The sequence below is a fragment of the Chlamydotis macqueenii genome, chromosome 8 (genome assembly GCF_036417535.1).
Source record: "Chlamydotis macqueenii isolate bChlMac1 chromosome 8, bChlMac1.mat, whole genome shotgun sequence".
Lineage (NCBI taxonomy): Eukaryota > Metazoa > Chordata > Aves > Otidiformes > Otididae > Chlamydotis > Chlamydotis macqueenii.
The window spans coordinates 7,693,726-7,713,334 of NC_141563.1; the positions used below are offsets into that span (position 1 = coordinate 7,693,726).

The 19,609-nt window shown below is 38.2% G+C and overlaps 1 protein-coding gene across 1 annotated transcript in view; it reads right to left on the reverse strand.

Annotated features, from left to right (window-relative positions):
- The window catches only part of COL11A1 (collagen type XI alpha 1 chain), a 144,793-nt gene that overhangs the window by 30,886 nt on the left and 94,298 nt on the right, over window positions 1-19,609 (reverse strand). The window contains exons 37-46 of the mRNA XM_086753159.1: window positions 18,773-18,826; window positions 14,596-14,649; window positions 13,644-13,751; window positions 13,208-13,297; window positions 12,836-12,889; window positions 7,728-7,835; window positions 7,157-7,264; window positions 6,064-6,117; window positions 2,628-2,681; window positions 1,796-1,903 (exon numbers count right to left, since the gene is read on the reverse strand). Of these exons, the coding sequence (XP_086609285.1) occupies window positions 1,796-1,903; window positions 2,628-2,681; window positions 6,064-6,117; window positions 7,157-7,264; window positions 7,728-7,835; window positions 12,836-12,889; window positions 13,208-13,297; window positions 13,644-13,751; window positions 14,596-14,649; window positions 18,773-18,826 (792 nt within the window). The remainder of the gene's footprint in view (window positions 1-1,795; window positions 1,904-2,627; window positions 2,682-6,063; window positions 6,118-7,156; window positions 7,265-7,727; window positions 7,836-12,835; window positions 12,890-13,207; window positions 13,298-13,643; window positions 13,752-14,595; window positions 14,650-18,772; window positions 18,827-19,609) is intronic.

Below are 19,609 nucleotides of genomic sequence, written 5' to 3' on the forward strand. Positions count from 1 at the left end.
TATTGTGGGAGTCCTTTCAGTTCCTTCTGGCAAGAAGCAATTGAGCTGTTTCTCATTTAATATTTCAAAATTAAAGTTAAATTGCCATAAATTGACTATAAGATAACCTAGATACTCTCACAGAGTTTTTCAGATTTTCTTTACTTTCAACTCTTTTTGTTAGAAACTCCCTTATTTTTAAAAATACTATCAAAATTAGATAGCAAGGAAATTCACAATTAAGGTAATAAATATTCAAAATTACCAATGTTCACTTTTATGAACAAAAATACTTCATAATTCATGTCCAATGTAAGTAATATCAGTAGAATTTAACTGAATTAAGTGTGATACAGTTACTGTGGAATATTATATATAAGACACAGAAAGTTGTTACTCCCCAACAGTTCATAATTACCAGCAGAATTACATTACTGAATAAAAGAAATCCTGTTTTCTCAATGGTACTTCAATACTATTAGCATATGTGGGATCTTGGTCCACGGACCAACATATTCAAATTAAAATTTTAATGAGAGAAAAAAATCCTCATTTGAAATAGTGCATTTGCATAAGTCTCAGCCTAATTGATTTTTATATTATTTAGCTTAGTGCTCATTAAATTTAAAATGTGAAGGTGGACTTGATTGAAAAATGTAAATTGAAACAGGATCCACAATCTAAGAGAAATAACAAGGATAACTTTATTTCACTTTAAAATCATAAAAAATTTAAAAGTTATTAATAAAATGTAGGAATCTTTTTTTCTGAGTTATTATTTCTGAAAATAATTCATTTTCAATGTCAAAGGCAATATGAATCTCCACAACACATACATGCTGGTGCAGTAATGAACTGTTTATCTTCCATGGAGGTTTGACATATTTTATAAACTTCATTGTCAATTTTGTGAACTGCATTATGTAATAGAATTTTAAAAATAATAGGTACAGGTTAAAGTTCAGCTTAGTGAAAGAGGTGAGTCAGTTCATGCATGGTGAATAGAAAGGAGACATACTGTTTAATATATTCAAATACTATTGCTCTAATTTTCAATTTTTAAAAAGACAGTATTTGTGATTCATATTACAGCTTAATGCGTGGATTAGAAATAGTTTCAAAGTGCTCTGTGCTCTAAGATTACTTACATGGAAATGAATCCAAGGGCCTAAATGTCTTGTTCTTTGTTTTGCTGTATTTAAGGAAATTAAATTTTTGAAAAAGCAGGATTTTTCAACTGTAATTCTCTGGATGCAGCAGTGAGAAGCCTACCTTTTACTGTATGCTTGCTTTGTGGTTTTTGTCTCAAAACAACAATTTTAAGAGGAAAAACCATGAAACTATAGGAACTAGCCAATGATGGCAGCAGTGTATAAGCATCACGGAGTCCTCATCTTTCAGAACACAAGTAGTGTCTGTGATGGAATCACTAAGAAACACACTATGTTGCCAAAACCTATTGTGAAAATACAGCGAATGACTAGGACATGTTAAATACTCCTCCAAGTTGAATCTTTTCTTTATCTCCAGTAAAAAGTGCTCTTGTTAAAACAGAAGTTGTTGGACTCTATAAATGAATGAGTTACTGAATGAAATTCTAAATCCTATGGTAGCCAGGAGTTCTGTTACAGAGCATCTTACCAATCTCCTTCAGCATTAAATCTGCTATTTATACATGAACTCTATAAATACCGGATCTTTCAGTTCTTATTAACTGATGCTATCATTTTATTTAATAGAAGACAATAGTAATTCAGTTTCTGACACAGAAATCAGGGTTCTTACATGTAGAGGGTAAAATAATAAAGGAATTTACCTGTAAGCCAATAGGGCCTGGAGGGCCAGGGAAGCCTCGAGGACCTTCATCTCCTTTTTGCCCAAACATCCCTTGCTGACCTCTTGGGCCTGGCTCCCCATCACCTCCCTATTTGGAAACAGCAAATAGCAAAAATACCACAGGTCTGATAATAACAGAAGAAGCTCCACCAAAATCACTGGAAAACAACTAAAGGAGGGCTCAGAATCACTCCTAACGTCTTTAGAAATCCATGTACGCCACCTTGATTGAATGATATCTATTACACAAATAGAATACCAGTGTATGCCCTGGTCTACTGTAGGTCAATTAATACTGCATGTCTCACAAAAATTTTCCCTGAATCCCTCTTCTCTTTCAGATCTGCATAAACACTCTAGCTGCTGAATACCTGCATACGAGTAAATATGAGTAGCACATAGTTATAGCTGTCTTCATTGTAGAAGAATTCAAAGCCTTCTAAATAAAAGTAAAAATCAATCTGTCTGGTATCAGGTGAACTTTAAAAAGAGATGCTCTCTCAAACACATCTAGTACTGAGCTGATTTTACACTGACAGTCATACAAGTTCACTGAAAGGATGGGCCTCATTCACTATTTATACTACTTCATTGTAATAATTCCTTCAAATTATTACCCTGCTGTAAAGCTGAGATAAAACACCATCTATGCAGGCTTGTTTAAAATAAATAACTGCTGTAAGAAGAAAATAATAGAACTGTTAATACTGATTTGAAATATATTCCTGAGTGAGGAACATGCAGTTCAGTGAATTTCTAAGTGGCAGATGAGTTACGGCAAGATTGGGGTTTTCTCTGAATGAGCTACTTACAGCTATACCAGGGGCACCAACAGGACCCTGGAGACCTGGTGGACCTGGAGGACCCTGCAACAAACAAACATCCAAAAGGAAAAGTTAGTGATTATGGCATCTGGAATGAGATGAAAAGCAAATATAGAGACAAACCTCTTTGCATTATCAAGGTCTGTTAAGCATTTCTACATTTCTCCATCGAGAATGTAGCATTATGCACAAATCTTTCCCATTCAGTACAAACAATCATTATTTGTTTATTTCTCAGATAAGACTCAGATTTGCACATCTATAATAGACTTAATACTGGCATTTATTGAAAGCACATTTGTAATGTTTCAGAATATTTGATTCCCATGCAAACATGAATGAAAACTTATTTTTTTTTCCCACAACTAAAAATATCTCACCTTTCAATGGGATTTGTGCAGAAAAAGTCAACCTTTAAAGAGCTATATAACCATCTATCTTTAGAAGGAATGCTTATTATTTGGATTAGTTTTTATGAAATTGTAAATGGGGTTTGCAACAGCACAAAGCTCATTTTGACCTCCGGGAGACATGAAAATGTCTAAGTTCTTGTGAGCACTGGGAGTCCCACTCTCTTGGATATTTAGTCTCTTTTCAACAGAATGGCAAAAAAAAAAAAAGTTTCTGAGAGGAACTTCTTAATTTTTTTCAGTCTTTTTACAGAATAATAACTTTTTAAGTTATACTGTGCATAATTTAGAAGTCAGTTACGCAGCAGTGATGTAATGAAAATACCTAACACTGAGAACGTGGGAATGCAAGATACTACCTTATAATGAGGTTAAAATTATGTGCTAGGTTAAATCTGGATTTTGCACCAGCTAGAGAGATTAGAGTGATAAAGAGTGACACTAAGAAAGCATGAAACCTTACACTTGACAACAGCTGAATTCTAGTCTGCTATTTCAGATGACTAAAGTTGTCTGCAGTTTCTAGGCTGGGAATTCTACTTTAGTGCAGAATAATTCTTGGATTTAAAGACCTTGCTAGGGCTAAAATTAGATCATTCAGCCCTTTATAGGGAGATTAGGAAAAGGGACTTCTTAAGTCTTATAGTCTATTTTTTCTTTGGGTTCTATGGATATTTTTAGAGTATCTTATTTTCTAAGGAGTTTGAAGTGTCAAGCTATGTATTTCTTCTCTTTTATAATTTTCTTTTTCTCACATGTCTGATGGCAATAGGTGAAGCAAAGCTTTTTAGCCTCTGCGGTGACATATCTAAATGAATAATAGAATCACAGAATGGTTAGGGTTGGAAGGGAGCTTCAAATAAGCACATTCTGATATTGCCAAGGTTGAACAACTGCAACTGAGGTCAAATAAGATTCAACAGATGTAGCTTCAAGTGGGGTACCATTCACTTCAACTAAGCAGGTCTGAACACTGAATCCTGTATTTCAAGGAAAACGTATTACATTCCCAAATGCCTTAAACCTTGAGACTGAGAGTACAGCATACGTTCTCAAATTATTATGCTGCAGACACTTTATTTGTACAGCAGTTCTGCTGGCACATGCCCAGATACATTAGTACTCACTACGGGAACTGTGGTCACAGTCTAATGCTCAGCGTAACTAGCTGTGCTAAAATGGTCTGAAATAGATAAGTACAGTGTGTTTCCTCTGACTTTCTCTGGTGAAGAGATACGTCAAAGGGGAAAACAGAAGGATACGCATGTGATCACATGCAAAGCCCAAGGTAGAACTGGACCATGACTGCTTCATGTGCTCCCTCTGCCCTTTCCTTTAAACGCCAGATTTTTCTGTACTGTAATGAACCTCTTTAGGTGGACAAAGAGGAGCTGCATGAACCTCTATGTATCTCACAGCTGGTTTACAGCTACAACAGCAAAGAGATTAAAATTGATTTTCAGTTAATTGGGAACAAGTCCATAGTTTTAACACTGACTTTAAAAAATGTTTTAATTTGATAAATTAATTTTACCAAGTTAATCAAAGCACTCAGCTCAGATTATGCAAGAGCAATTTTTGTCTAAAGCAGAATTTGCTTACAACTTGGTTACATGCATGTTTCTTGGAAAACTGGGGTTTATAATAGAAGTGCTGTCTCACCCATATGTATAATATTACATTCCTTGTGTTAAAAGGGCACTACAGATAGTTTATTATAACACTTGTGTTTTGATCTAATACAATAGGATTGTGAGGAGAATGTGTTTCTCTGCACTGGAAACTACAGAAATTTCTCTCACATAAATCATTGAAAAGGACAAGCTTATCCTTAAAAACAAACCAAAAAAACCCTTGACATTTTTTGCTGCACATTTTGTCTCTACCTTTTTTTCTACAAAATTGTCATTAAACTGATTTGCTCGAATTTGTATGTATCTGCCTATAAAACAACATCTAATTACGTGTAACCCGTAAATTTGGTGCTATTTTTAAAAGCAATCTAGTTTCATGATGCTCTATAAGTTGTTAATCATAATAAGAACACAGTGTTTTCAAGATAGTAAAAATGCTTAGTTATGAATACCCCTGTGTTGAGTTCTGAACTTTGTTGACTGTGAATATTGATGGAATATAACAATAAAAAAAATCTTTCTGCAATTACTTCTCCATTTTTTCTCATGGAAAAATTACTCAAATAAAATGCCAGTTTATCTTGAAATTGAACAGAAGTGAAAACAAACCTTTTCTGAATTTTTGGGAAAGAAACAAGCAAACAAAAATAAATGTTTGTTTTATTCTTTCTAGCTTCAAGTTTTACAGTGGAAAAAGCTTATTTTTGTCTTTCTGGCCACAATCAAAAGAGGAAGTGCTTGAACTTCAGAAATAATTTTGAAGACAAAAAAGTTTCAAATTAAAGCAGTAGAAGTCTGATTAGTCCTAAATTTGTTAATAGGCCTAGTGATAATATCAGAAAACTTGTAAAAGCCTTTTCATCTGAGGTCTTCAATGTTCTGAAAAGTTGCAATCTGTTAAGAGTGCTCTGCAAGAATTAGATACTCTTTAAACATTTTAAAACCGTGTTAGTAGATTTTCTACTGAGCCTTCATGTTTTCCAGCATCACGGCTACGAAGCTAAAGCTAGGTATGTTCACACAATCCAGTCAGTGAAGTTAACTTAAACAAAATAAGAGACTGTATTCTTGGTCTCTCCCAGTTCAAATGTAGAGTCGATGAATTAAAATTATATAGGAAGGGTGCTTAGAAATGTAGTTTACCTATCTATTTTTTAATGATTCTGTAAGCTCAAGAAATAGGAGAAATACTCAATATATGCATGGCTCTTTAAGTACAAACCTCTAGTGTTGTGTTAAAACTCAAAATTATTCTGAAGAAACATTTTTCCAGTTTGTCTTTGTTTCTGTTCATTGATGTAGCAAGGCTACCTGCAAACCTGATGCACGAACACTTTTTATTTATGACGAACGTAACGCACAAAGGATTTTGCTACTCACGTTTTCTCCCTTGTCACCTTTACTGCCTTTTTGACCCGGTTCGCCAATTTCACCCTGTAATTGAAAATTAAAAATTAAACTTACTGTTTAAAACGGTCTCCTTCACACTTAGCTGAAGTCAATAACACAGTATCTTTAAACGCTGCCTTTGATACGATTATTCTGTGTTTTATGCTGCTGCTTCAGGTGTGAAGGCCTAAAGAGGGGAATTCTGCATCAATCAATAGTACGTCCTATTAATCCAGATATTGATTGCTGTACTGCAAAGGGCAACAAGATGTGGCTTTGAAGTATAGTGCAACTGAGCTCTAAATAAACTGTGTTCCTTCACTATGAACTTATAATTGGAAGCACCCTGATTTACAGACTCATTAACTGTATGCGACTAACAACTGCTTCTCATTGTAGTGTACAATATTTCAAAATGTCAAAATTATTAAGATGACCAGGAAACTATGTCAGAAAAAAATGTTTTCTTTATACAACAATAAAAGATAATTAAATTAAACCACAGAAAATACTCTCTGTGAGATAAATAACACTCACGCATCATAAAAACAAACCTCAAAAAGTCTTTACCTTTACCCTGTGCTAACTAACAGAACAGGGCTGGATCAAGCAAACATGCAAGACGATTCTGAAAGGTGCCGTGTCCTAAATTCTGCCAGAAGTCAGTACAAATCTCTGCTGCGAATACATTATTTTGACACCCTCAGCCTATCAACAGTGGTTCCAAATCCCTATAAATTACTAGGAATATTTTATCTTACTCATTCAGCAAACCAAGTTTCTAAAATAGGCAAAAATAAATTTTAATGTTTGCCTTGATTTATTTTGCCACACTTTCATCCTTGTCTCTTTGTCAGGATAAATGTTGTCTACTAGTTCTCGAACACAAATCCCAATGTCCCATGGCATCTGACCATAAATGAGTTTTTTAGGTTTTTTTTTTTTGCAGTGGGTGGAGGGAGTTTCGGGAAGGCAGGGATAAGAGTTGCTTCGTCACCGTATTTATTGAGAGGAAAGCTACAACCAGACAACTGCACTGACAGACTTTGTCACAGATGCGCTAATACCAGTTATTATGATTTACCTTGTCACCATCTTCTCCAGGAGAACCACTAGGACCAGCAGGACCAGGAAGGCCTACAGGGCCCTGTACTCCATCACGTCCAGCTGGACCTTGAGGACCTTTTTCACCCTGGTTTTGAAGAAAAGGAAGTGATCTACATTATTACAGGAGACCAACGAAGATTTCAGTGCAGGGAGTCACCATACCAACACAATTTTTTTTTAAAAAAGCCCAACAAAAAGGAAACTGTAAAGGGAAGAGAACGTATCAGAAAATTATACTAAGTAATAACGGAAGCCAATGACAAATAACTTGTACTCTAAGGCACAGTGGCTTGGCACAAAGCTTAATGAAAGACTGACCTGACAAACTTTTTTATTATATTCATTCCCTGATGTGTAATAATGAGTTTAACACTTCTTGGGTGTTTGGGAGCATGACAATAAATGTTTTACCATTTACTTAAATGTAAATATAAAAGGAGAGGGTCAGGTATTCCGAGGATATGGCAAATACCAGAGTGGAAAAAAGTAACATTCTGGAATTAAAAGTCTGTGCTGTGTTACTTTTATGTGGCTCTGTGATTACTTACGGGAGCACCCTTCTCCCCTGCAGGGCCTGGAGGACCCTGAGGTCCAGGACGACCTGGTAGACCAATTGGACCAGCAGTGCCTGCTGCTCCACGTTCACCTGGTGAACCCTGGGAAGAAATAAAAAAAGGATAAGAGAAATCTAGTACAGCCCTGGTAACTATTGGTGGTTTTCATGACCCAAGTCAACAGAGAAGATACCTGTTGTTCAGCGAGATTCCAGCTGGTAGAAGGGTACACACTCAGCATATGTACAAGTAAAGAAAAAGCCTGAAAGAACTAACCTGAAGTTCACATTCAACAGTTCTTATTCAATACTAATTTGAACTTTTTTTTTTTATAAATACCCATCCTGTATTTGTTCTTCATAACAGGAGTGTGCTTCAGCCTGTTTTCAGTAACTTTTTTCCCCTCTGTGTTTCCAAAACACATTAACATACTACTTTGATGAAAGAATAGTCACCATATTAAAACACAGAACTAACCCACACGACAACCCAATTTTTTTTGTCATTTTGTACTGTACGTTGCTGTGTTGCTCAGTTATGTTACTGTTATCTCAGTAAGATCTAATTTTGCATGACTGTTCAAAAAAAGTATTTGTGCAGGAATCATAGATCACTTTATCCTTCCAGGTTTTTTTAAGTCTGAGTGGACGCCTAGGCCACAGTTGTATTTCTGTTATTTTACTTCCTAAGTGTTCAGTGAATTCAACAAGAAAAATTCACCACCCTGCAGCCATACTACCATGGTCTCTGATCTTGTCAGCTCTCATAAGTTAAAAAATTTTAGGTCATCTCATCAGTCGGATGCAAGAACAGAGAGGAAAAAAAAATCCAAATAACTGATAGATCTTTCCTGTATCAGACAGCAGACACTAACAGCAGCCATAATTTCTCGTAGCTCTTTTTGCTCAGACAACTTTTCACGTTTATCTTTGCATCATTTTTATTTCTAATACTTAAATTTCATATGAGTTATGACCAGGAAATATACCTTCTGTTTTCAAGTATCCTCTCATTTCTCTGTGAGAATGGCCTCTGATCAAAGCACATAGTCACAACTCAGAAAAGCATTTTAGGCAGCTTCTTAAATCTGTTCCTTCTTTCTATGTTTATCTCCTTTTTTTTGTCACTCTGTCCCACTATGAAACAATCCCCTTATATTACTAAACTCCTTGTTAACCTGTGGTTTTGCAGTGGTAGTCACACCCTGGAATCTTTTTATTAAACTTGTAGGGTTTTTTAAAACTTTTCTACAGAACGGAAGTGTCATGCTTTGTCTTGTACTTCTCTTATACAGACCATAAACTCCTCAGTAACCTTGTTTTTATCTCACTTTCTGTGAACAGGTATGTAATAGTAGCTATTGTATACATGACATAGTAATATAGTAGTTGCAATACTTTTTACTGATGGTTAACAAAATGCTCAACAAGTGAATATTCCCATGACTGAAAAATGCCATCAGATAGAGGAAGATGGTTCTAGCTAGCTCAGTACTGATAATTGGGTAGCCTACAGCTGGCTTATTCTGCGTCCAATTTGGGCATCCTATTCCTAAATGAGCTAATGAAAAATGACTGCTTGACATTCCAAAGAGCTTTCTCTCATCAGCATCCAGCATTCCACACAGTAGTATGAGAAGTGAAGAAAACAAACAGAAGACAAAGTTAGCAGATAAAAGAGAACTGTTAAAAAACACAAAACAAACAAGAAACCCGCAACAAAAAAAAAAAAAACCAGGGTAAAAAGCTTGCTTTGGAGTGCATTCATGCATCTCTTTCTTTTGTCTAAATCCCTCTAAGCACAGTAATTGGCATGCACAGTATTTGGAGCATTCATTTGTTTGGTATGCTTGCAGATGTACGCACCAGCCAAATAAAGCTTATAATTGACTATATATGCTAGTTAGAAACAACTGTTATTGGCAGAGAATTGGAGGAAAATCATCTAGTGACACGAATTCTCTTCCTATCATAACTGGCAAATGAAGACTCCATCATAATTACACTCCTGTGTGTACCCTCTGCTGGCTAAAAATAGATGGGAAAATATTTTAGGACTATTTCATGCTCATGATCTGCTATGAGCTACTGTGAAAAAAAAGGCAAGCTATTATGGTTTAATTGTGTTCCTTGCAGATGCACAACACCCCAGTATTAAGGGCACTTATGCCCCTTTTTTTCACTGAAAACCACTTTCAAGATAGCAAGTTAATAATTGAAGATGAAATAGAAAAAAAATCCCACTGAGGACACACTCTCCAGGCAGCTTGGTGCTGTTTGTGCCTCAAGCTGCCGGCTTGCACTATGGTGAACTCAAAATACATTTACAAACAAAACATTTACTCTTCAGACTCTCTTTCCACCCTGCCCAAAATCCCTGCTACCACTACACCTAATTCTCAAAGATTAGGAAAACAATATGCAAAAAATTCTGAACTTCCTAAGCGATTCCTTCGATGACTACGTTTACCTTAGCAGGAAGCGCAGCCCCAACAGGAATGGATTTATAAACTGCAGGGGGGCTACGGTGGCAGCTTCTGTAAGAAGCTTCTAGAAGTTGTTTCCCTTTGTTCAGTGGACTCGGCCAGGCCTAGGGCAGACTCGCTGCTGGCCAGGGCCGAGCCAATTGGTAGCAGAATGTTCCCTGATAACGCCTCTGCGACAACATGTTTAAGAACAGGAAAAACAGAAAAAGAAGATGTGAAGAAGCTGAAGCGTCCTTGCCGCCCTCACCCTCTGGCCACCTGACTCGGCCCAGCCCCGCTGCAAGAAGTGGAGAGGAGAGGAGATGTGAAGAGATCCTGACAGGCATCTGCCTGACCCAATTGTGAAGAATTTCTGGTGAGAGGAACGGCTGCAGACGCCAAGAGCAGAGAAGAAAGAGGGAGAAGAGTAAAGTCACTCTGGGCCAGAATTCCCCTGCAGCCCACAGTGCAGTCCATGGTGAGGCTGGCTGTGCCCCTGCAGCCCGTGGAGGCCACGGAGGAGCAGAGATCCCCCTGCAGCCCATGGAGGACCCCATGCCGGGGCAGGCGGGTGCCTGAAGGAGGCTGTGGCCCGTGGAGGCCCCGCTGGGGCAGCCGTTCTGGAGGGACTGCACCCTGTGGAAGAGATGACCCACGCCGGAGCAGTTTCACAAAGGACTGTGGCCCCTGGGAGGGACCCCACGCTGGTGCAGGGGAGGAATGTGAGGAGTTCTTCCCCCGACGATGAAGCAGCGGCGTAAAACAAAGTGTGATGAGCTGACCGCAACCCCCATTCCCTCTTCCCCCCTGTGCCGCTCGGGGGGGAAGGTGGTAGGGATAATGTTAAGACCAGGAAGAGGGAGGGGTGGGGGGAGGTTATCTTGTTCTCTGTCTTATTATCCTGCTGGTTTTAGTAATAAATAGATCGTTTTCCCCAAGTCGAGTCTGTTTTGCCTGTAACGGTAACTTTAAGGATTTCTCCCTGTCCTTATCTGAAACCTCAAGCCTTTTTTCTTATATCGTCTCCCCCTGTTCTCTTGGACGGCGGGGGGAGTGAGAGAGAGACTGTGTAGTCTGGTCCCGATCGGGGATAAACTACAGCAACATGGAAGAAATACTCACGAGCTCCAAGAGAGCTCCATGATTTGAACCAAAGGATGGTAAACGCGGATGACTGAGACATTCACATCAAAAAGACTCTGGTATTTTGAACTAAAACACTAACGTATACATAGCCTATAAGAATTAGAAGAACTTGGATCATCTGAATTTAAATTCAAACACATATATTTCAGACTATGGACAATCACCACTAAACAAGATATATGCTTTTGCCTCACAACCTTACATGATGCATATTTATGACAAAAATACCTGTCTGGGAAACTGGGGTGTGTTAAATGTCAGGTATGCTTGTGCTGTCTGGTTTGTGAATGCTCAGAAGAGTTCTGGTTCATTGCACCTGAACTAACTTTCTGCTTAAGAGGTTAGACCAGCCTTAGGGCCTCCTTCAACAAAAAATGAAGATATGACCTTTAGATTGAAGAGACTATTCTCGTCTATGCTTTTGCCCATGGAGGTCCACGGAGGAGCAGAGATTCCCCTGCAGCCCGTGGGGGACCCCACACCGGAGCAGGTGGACACCCCAAGGAGGCTGTGAGCCTCTGGAGAGCCCACACCAGAGCAGGCTCCTGGCAGGGCCTGCGACCCCGTGGAGAGAAGCCTGCACTGGAGCAGGCTCCTGACAGGACTTGTGATCTCATGAGGGACCTTCACTGGAGCAGTCTGTTCCTGAAGCTCTGGACCCGATGGAAGGGACTGGCACTGGAACAGTTCATGACGAACTACAGCCCACAGGAAGGTCCCATGTTGGAGAAGTCTGTGGAGGGCTGAGTCCTGTAGGAGGGACCTCATGCTAGAGCAGGGGAAGAGCGTGAGGAGAAAGGATCGGCACGGACAACATGTGATGAACTGACCACAACTCCCATTTCCCATCCCCCTGCACCACTCAGAGGGAGGAGGTAGAGAAGATCAAGAGTCAAGTTGTGCCTGGGAAGAAGGGGTGAGAGGAAGGTGCTTTAAGGTTTGTTTTTCATTTCTCATTATCATACTCTGATTTAATTGGTAATAAGCTAAATTAATTTCCCCAAGACCAGTCTGTTTTGTCCAAGACAGTAACTGGTGAATGATCTGCCTGTCCTTATCTTGACCCACGAGCCTTTCTCCTCCTGTCTAGTTGAGGAGGTGGAGCGATAGAGTGCCTTCGTGGGCACTTGGCATCCAGCCAATGTCAGTGCACCACAACAGCATGAGTCCCTTATCCACTACCCATAGGTTTTCCACCGCGGAAGACCTCTTTCATCTTAACAATGACTTGTGCAAGTGGCAAGTACTGAGCAACACGTAAATCTCATACCTACTGAGACAGCAGGTTTCAGGTATTCACAACCTTCACATTCCTTGATTGTTTATTAGCATGGATAATTGGTAGAAAATAATTATTTATCACTTTGAATGACAAACATCTGTCTGCTGTTTTACAGACTGTGTTGACAAAAACATCACAACATATAAAGAAGAAAAAAAGGTTACTATGTAATACTGTTTATATTTCCATAAAATTATTATGTTTACTTACAAGTGGGCCAGGTGGGCCTTGCGGGCCTTCCCCTCCTTTCAGACCAGCTGGACCCTAAAAAATGAAAAAAAACAAAAAACACGAAACAAAATAAAAACCAACCCTCATACTCTTATCTCTTACACTGGAAAGTTCAAGAGGCATTTTTGCAATACATGTAATAGGAGATATGTAAAAATCCAAAGACAAAAAACTGAATAAAATCCTTTTTGCTTATATAGCCAGTGATACTTAATGCTGGATGCTTGATGTCTGTTCTCCTACTGCATTTATTTTTGAACACAGTAAAAGTTTCTAGGAAATAAAAGAGTTAATCCATTGTTTCTTGTATTTAGAAACATCACGTCAACTGTTCTAGTGCTTGTATCATACCTGAGCACCTGGAAGGCCTCTCTCTCCAGGGAAGCCACGAAGACCGGCTGGTCCGTCTTTCCCAGGAACGCCTTGAGGGCCTGGGTCACCCTTGGAAACAAATTACATTTTGATTAAAAAAAAAAAAAAGTTTAAAATGCTTATGTTAGTCATGAAATGAATGATGAAAACGAAACACCAGATCCTAGTTAGAGGATTTTTTTATTTTTTAATTACAAAACCACTAATTTTTGGCTCAAGAGAATTCTCATTTCAATAGAAGCAGACATAGCTCTAAAATCGCAATTTTCTAGTCTTCAAAATCCTTCTGGATGAAATGTGCCAATCATGATTTTATACTGTATGCTCTGGTTTTATTCTGCATGATGATTTGAAATGTCAGACTGTCAACACTTTATCTGTCCCTTCCAATTTGTTCCCCAAAGCCATGTCATACCTTAGCACCTTCTTTTCCCGCAGCACCTGGGAGGCCTTGTTCACCTGGTGGGCCAGGAGGACCTGGATGACCTCTTTCACCAATTGGGCCAGTCTCACCAGTAGGACCCTAAGCACAAAAGTAAAACTTGAGTCACCTCAGGTTATTAAATATCTTGGGGGGTGGGGAGGAGCAGATTCTTAATATCCAGCTGTTATGAGCATCTATTACAAAACAACATTATCATTGGTTAGCATACATTCCTCACCTTCCCTCCAGGCAAAGCTGACTTTCAAAATATCTTTGTCCTATAAAATCAATCTTGCATTGCATTCTGCCTGCAGACACGTCTTATGGGAGGAGGTTACAAAAATGACGTGGGAGAGACATCCATGTACTATGTTTATCTTGAAACATTGTCTGTACTGCTGTTTTTTTTCTGAATAATATAGATTGGAAGGTAGGAGAGTTGAAAGATCTCTCTTCATATTCACTAGCAGAAAACTTTCATTGGGGGAATTACCTAGAAAAGCTCATGCAATCCAAATGCTTGATTTTGTGGCAAATAAGTAAGATTAGATCAAATGAAATTTTGATAATGAGTCTCTCCACAATCTAAAAGTGACTGAAATTTGGCCTCTTACAAGAAAGTCACACGTTGGATTGTTCTTTCTGAACTATTTCATGTCAGGGAACTCTGACTTTTTGACTTCCGTAAACCACCAACTTCATAATCACATGAAGAAAACACACAAAAAAGGAAGTGAAAAGGTAACCCCAACATTTGCATATTTCATGGAATTACTGAAGATTACTAAGTACACCTTTCTAATATTGTTATGCATAATTTGTTACAAAAGTTAATATAACCATCAATATGGCCCTTTTAATACAACAAAATCAACTGCCTTAGCCACAATATAACCATTACACATCGGTCTTACAAAGTTAACTATGAAATTAAATTATGTACCTGAGGGCCAACAACACCACCAGGACCAGGAGGACCCGTTTTTCCTTGAAAACCCTGTGAAATAATCAGAGCACTATGTTACCCAAGACAAGATACAGAAGAGCAAAATTCATATCTGTGCTGAAGACAGGAGAAAGCAATTTCACCTCACACATTCCTTCTCTTCAGGAAATAAAAATCAGAAATTATTTTTTTCCTGAAGTGAAATACTGCTTAATCTTTCTTATCTCTATCAGTTCCAATCTCTCTGAGGTGGGACAACAGTAAAAATTCCAGTCAGTTGTACACAGCTCTCTAGGTGAACTTGATTAGGTGAGTCTGAATGCATAAGTGATGCAGCTAAAAGATGGCTGAAAATGCATTTTTACATATATACGTTATGAATCATAAAGCCAGACATACAAATGCTTTTTAAAGAAAGACACAGAGGGCGGATTAAGTTGGAGGGGCATTAAAGATAAAGGGGAGGTGAGATAGAAAGACAATGAAAAGAAATAGAAAACCAGGAAAGATGAAGGTTACGTAGAGAGAGTAAAAGAGGCAGCATGAGTGCCACAAAAAGAATGAAGTTAATGAGAAATTGATATGATGACAAAAACTAGGAGGCAGAGAATAGAAGGGAAATGTTTTTGGGACAGTTTTTCAGAACATTGGCAAATTTTACAGAATTTTCATTTTCTAATCAGTGTAGTCTTCTGTCCAAAATCTGTCAATAAGCTGAATGACAATCTCACTTAAAGTAACACTGTTTAATTTATCTTTGAAACATGCTAAATTATTTATTTCAAATATCAGAATTGTGTTGCTGCACAAAGTTAGGAGAGCGCATTCACTACTGTATCACATCTCGGCTTCCACGTAGTACCCCCTGCCTCCTACTCTGCTCACCCCTGCAGTAACAAAGGTGTCATCTGGCCCATATTTCTTCGAAATGTTGGGCCTTGCTCAGCATTCCTCTGGGCAGTTGCCCCATTCTATCAGATCCGGTTTAGGCTTTTTTTTTTTTCCACTTCCCTCTATCTGATTATCTTGCTGCTAGATAGGTGTTATCACGGTCCACTTTGGCCCATAAATGTTTAGGCACGCTCTCTCAAACTTCTGAAATGATCCAGATTAAAAACAAATACAAAACTCCCCCTTTGCTCTAATGACTGAAAATCACAACTGCTACGGATGGAATCGCTCCTGTGTCCCTTCCTTTACACAGTCAAAGCTTCTTCTGAAGCTTTTTGTAAGGAAAGACAAAGGAATGATGAATATTATCCATTTTGTGAAAGTACCTTGAGAAGACCTGCTATTCCCAGGTTTACAGAATGCATGGATATTTTGCAATAAATTCAATGATTCTTGATGCTAACGATGGTTTTACTACTCTGCTTTCTCCCTTATGTCACCAGCTTATCTACTCCCACAGATTCAGACTTGTAAAAGAAGTAATAAGCAAAGGAGATTTCAGCAGCAAATACTCAAGATGCCCTGAACATCCCATGGGTTCATTTAAAATATTTAGTATTAAAAAATTTACACGACTGTCTCCTGTGTGTGTTTGTAAGCGTCTAATTAGCCTCCTTTTTTTTTGTTATTTTCTGTGAAAGACATTTTAATAAAGAAGGTCTTTGATTCATTATAATAGATGAAACAGCTAGCATATTTTGATTTTATCCTTCCACAGGCATGAAACACTAAATTCTTGCATAACGCCAGACAATCAAACAATCGCTGCAGCTGATGTCTCCCGCCAACCTGAGACTGGTATCACTGAAATTGATAAACTCTTCTAAGGAGGAACTAGCTTAATGTTGGTTTTCAGTATCTAGTTTATTCCTACATTTACATTCCAAGTTATTTATCACAATATTACTGTTCCTATGTCTAGAATTTCAGCAAACAATGACACTTCTTCGAAGTGCATATGGCTTCATGGGGGAAAAAGCTGTAGCCTTTTCTCCACTAATACTTACCTCAGTTGCTGTCAACATATACTTATTATTCCATAAGCAAGCTGCAGAGTGCAATCTGGGAATCTGGCTTTCTAATTTGTTAAGCTTGAGTATATCTCTTAGCCTAATTCCCTAATTGCTCTAATGCCCACATACACCACTGAAATTTAATGAGATATATGCCTAAACAAGAAATAGAATTCTTAAGACCCTGATTTACCAGTGAGCAAAATGAAGTTTTCTGCTTTATAAATTTTTTAAAAATCTGAAATGGAAATTTTGTTGGTTTTTTTTTTTTAAATCTGATTTTCTACAAAAACATATACATGAGAACTCATGGGGGAAAAGTATTTTTTAAATAATTCCAGCCCTTGTATACATATACACAGGGCAGAAAACAATGCTAATGAAAAACTTGCATTTGCTCCCAAGTTCGTCAAGTTTTATTTCAGTCTAAGCTTACTAAACCCAAAGGAAATACAAATTAGAGAACCACAGTATTGATTGAACCCAGAGGGACTTGGTCCTAGCGTCATACAGTTTCACTGTATTTTGCATCCTTCATTTCCAGTCATGAGTGAAATCAAGAAATCATACAATGGTTGAGGGTGGAAGGGACCTCTGGAGGTCATTTGGTCCAACTGCCTTGCTCAGGGTGGACCACTGAGAGCTGGTTGCCCAGGAATATGTCCACAGGCTTTTTAATATCTCCAAGGATGAAGACTCTGTGTAATCTGTTCTAGTGCTCGGTCACCCTGACAGTGAATAAGTGTTTCCCAATGTGGGCGTGGAACCTCCGGAGTTTCAGTTTATGCCTATTGCCTCTTGTCCTGTCTCTGGGTACCACTGAAAACACTGGCTCCATCTTCTTCACTCGTTCCTTTCAGGTATTTATATACTTCAATAAAATCTGACCTGGGTCTTCTCTTCTCTAGTTTAAACAGTCCCAGCGCTATCAGTCTTTACTCATAGGAGAGATGCTCCAGTCCCTTCATCATCTTAGTGAGTCTTTGCTGTACTCTCCCCAGTAGCTTGCTTTCTCTTGTATTGAGGAGCCCAGAACTGGATACAACACTCCTGGCCTCACCAGGGCTGAACAGAAGGGAAAGATCACCCTGCTGCAGCCCAGGATACTGTTAGCATTCTTTACCATAATGGCACATTACGGGCTCATGTACAAATAAATAAGAATAAAGGGAAAATAGTAACTGTGTTTTTTTTTTATCAGACTAAATAACAATTTTGAGCTTACTGCATTCTAAACAGTGATTTAAATTCATTCTCATGGTACACAAGACTAGTCTTTGCATCATTGCAAAGAAAAAGAAAGAAGTAGTAGTCAATTTTTCTCACACACAGAAAAGCCACTATCACTGCGAAGCATTACAATGCTACAGTACTAGCAGAAGATAACACAGTTTTATCAGAATGATGTGTTACCTCAAGTTCCGTGCTCCCTCTTCCAGCAGTGGAAGTGACTCAGCTCTCACTAACAGATTTCCAGTCAAGTTGGAACCCAAAACACATTCCACATGCTGAGGAAACCTCTCTCTAAATTCATTTATCGCTTTCTCTAGCTCTGAAAAAATCTGAGTAAGATTTTTATTTTATTTCAGTGGGTTATGAGTAATTTGGCACTACAGAAGTAGGGAGATTTTTTTAATTATTCCACTAAAACCATTACATGTTAATTTTCTCATTTTGCTGCCAGAATTTACTCATTGTGATTCTTAGGGGGATTACATAGGATACCGTATCAAAATTTAAGATTCTTTTCACAGGTTGACTTATTCCTGATCCTACTTTCCAAAGGTGTTGGCTTTTGAGTTGCCTAGTTGCTTACAATTAATTTTTTATTATGTTATTATTTATGTTACATGGTATTCAGTGAAAAAAAGAACGATGCAGTAATTGCCTGACAAATCTTTATTAAAATTGAGATCTGACTATTAATTTCTTTTACTTCTGTTGACTATTTAAGCTCATTGTGATGTTACTAACTGAACACAGGAAAAAAAAAAAAAACAACAACAAAAAAACCCCCCTCACTCTTGTAGCATGGAAACAAAAAGTTTTCTCATGTCTAACCTACCAACCATAAGAAAACTACAGTTATACAAGCTCTTAGTCCCAGCCTTTTCCCCTTTTCTCTGTTGTCCCTGTTTCTTTAGTTTTGATCACACGATCACGGCCTTTGGAAGTTTACAACACTAATGCAGTAGAGGACATGTACTTACAGTCTCACCCCGCTGTCCTGGGTGCCCAGGCAAGCCATCTTTTCCAGGTGGGCCCTGAAATTGTAAAATACATAAATTAGAGCACTTCTTAGCTTTCCTTAGCCCTGAAAAAAAAGTTTGCACTTAACTGTAAGAATCGCCAATCTCTGTTTTTTTTCTAGACTAGTCTTCAATACAGCTTAACTGCTCCTGTATCAGTTAACTACGATTTTAAGAATACATTTTCCTTGGGTCCTCCCTGATTCATGTTAGCAATTCCTTGGAGAGTGACTGCTCGGTTGCCAAATACATGCATGTTTGAAACGGATTTCTGTGAATTCTGAAATCACGGAAATTGCCTACACTTCCCTTCCATTTTCCCTTGCCTAAGGACTCAGTTAACACAAAATTAAGCATTACAGGAATATTTGATGATGTTTCAGTTTTTGGTATTGGAAATAAAAATAACAAATGCATGAGTGAAAAAAAAAAAGTCACAGGTGGTTTGATGCATTGTACTTACTCCACGTGAGCAGAAACACACGGGAAGAACAGTATAACTAGTTCAGGCTGCAGCTCAAATGCGCTATTACTTCTGCACTTTTCTGCTACTAATTAATGTCTGCTTCCTCTTCATTTTTCCTAGACAAATCAATTGTTAAAAGAAAACATACACCAGCAAAGTAATACTTTGCCTAAACTCAGTCAGTCACCTGGGCACTGGCATCAACAATACCAGAAGATTCACAGTTTAGTATATTCTCAGTGTCCTAAGAGCTGCACCAATGATCATTTTGAATATGTGAGTTCTTGTCTTAGCCTTAAAGCTCAACTTGACCATATTTGTAACCTATGCAT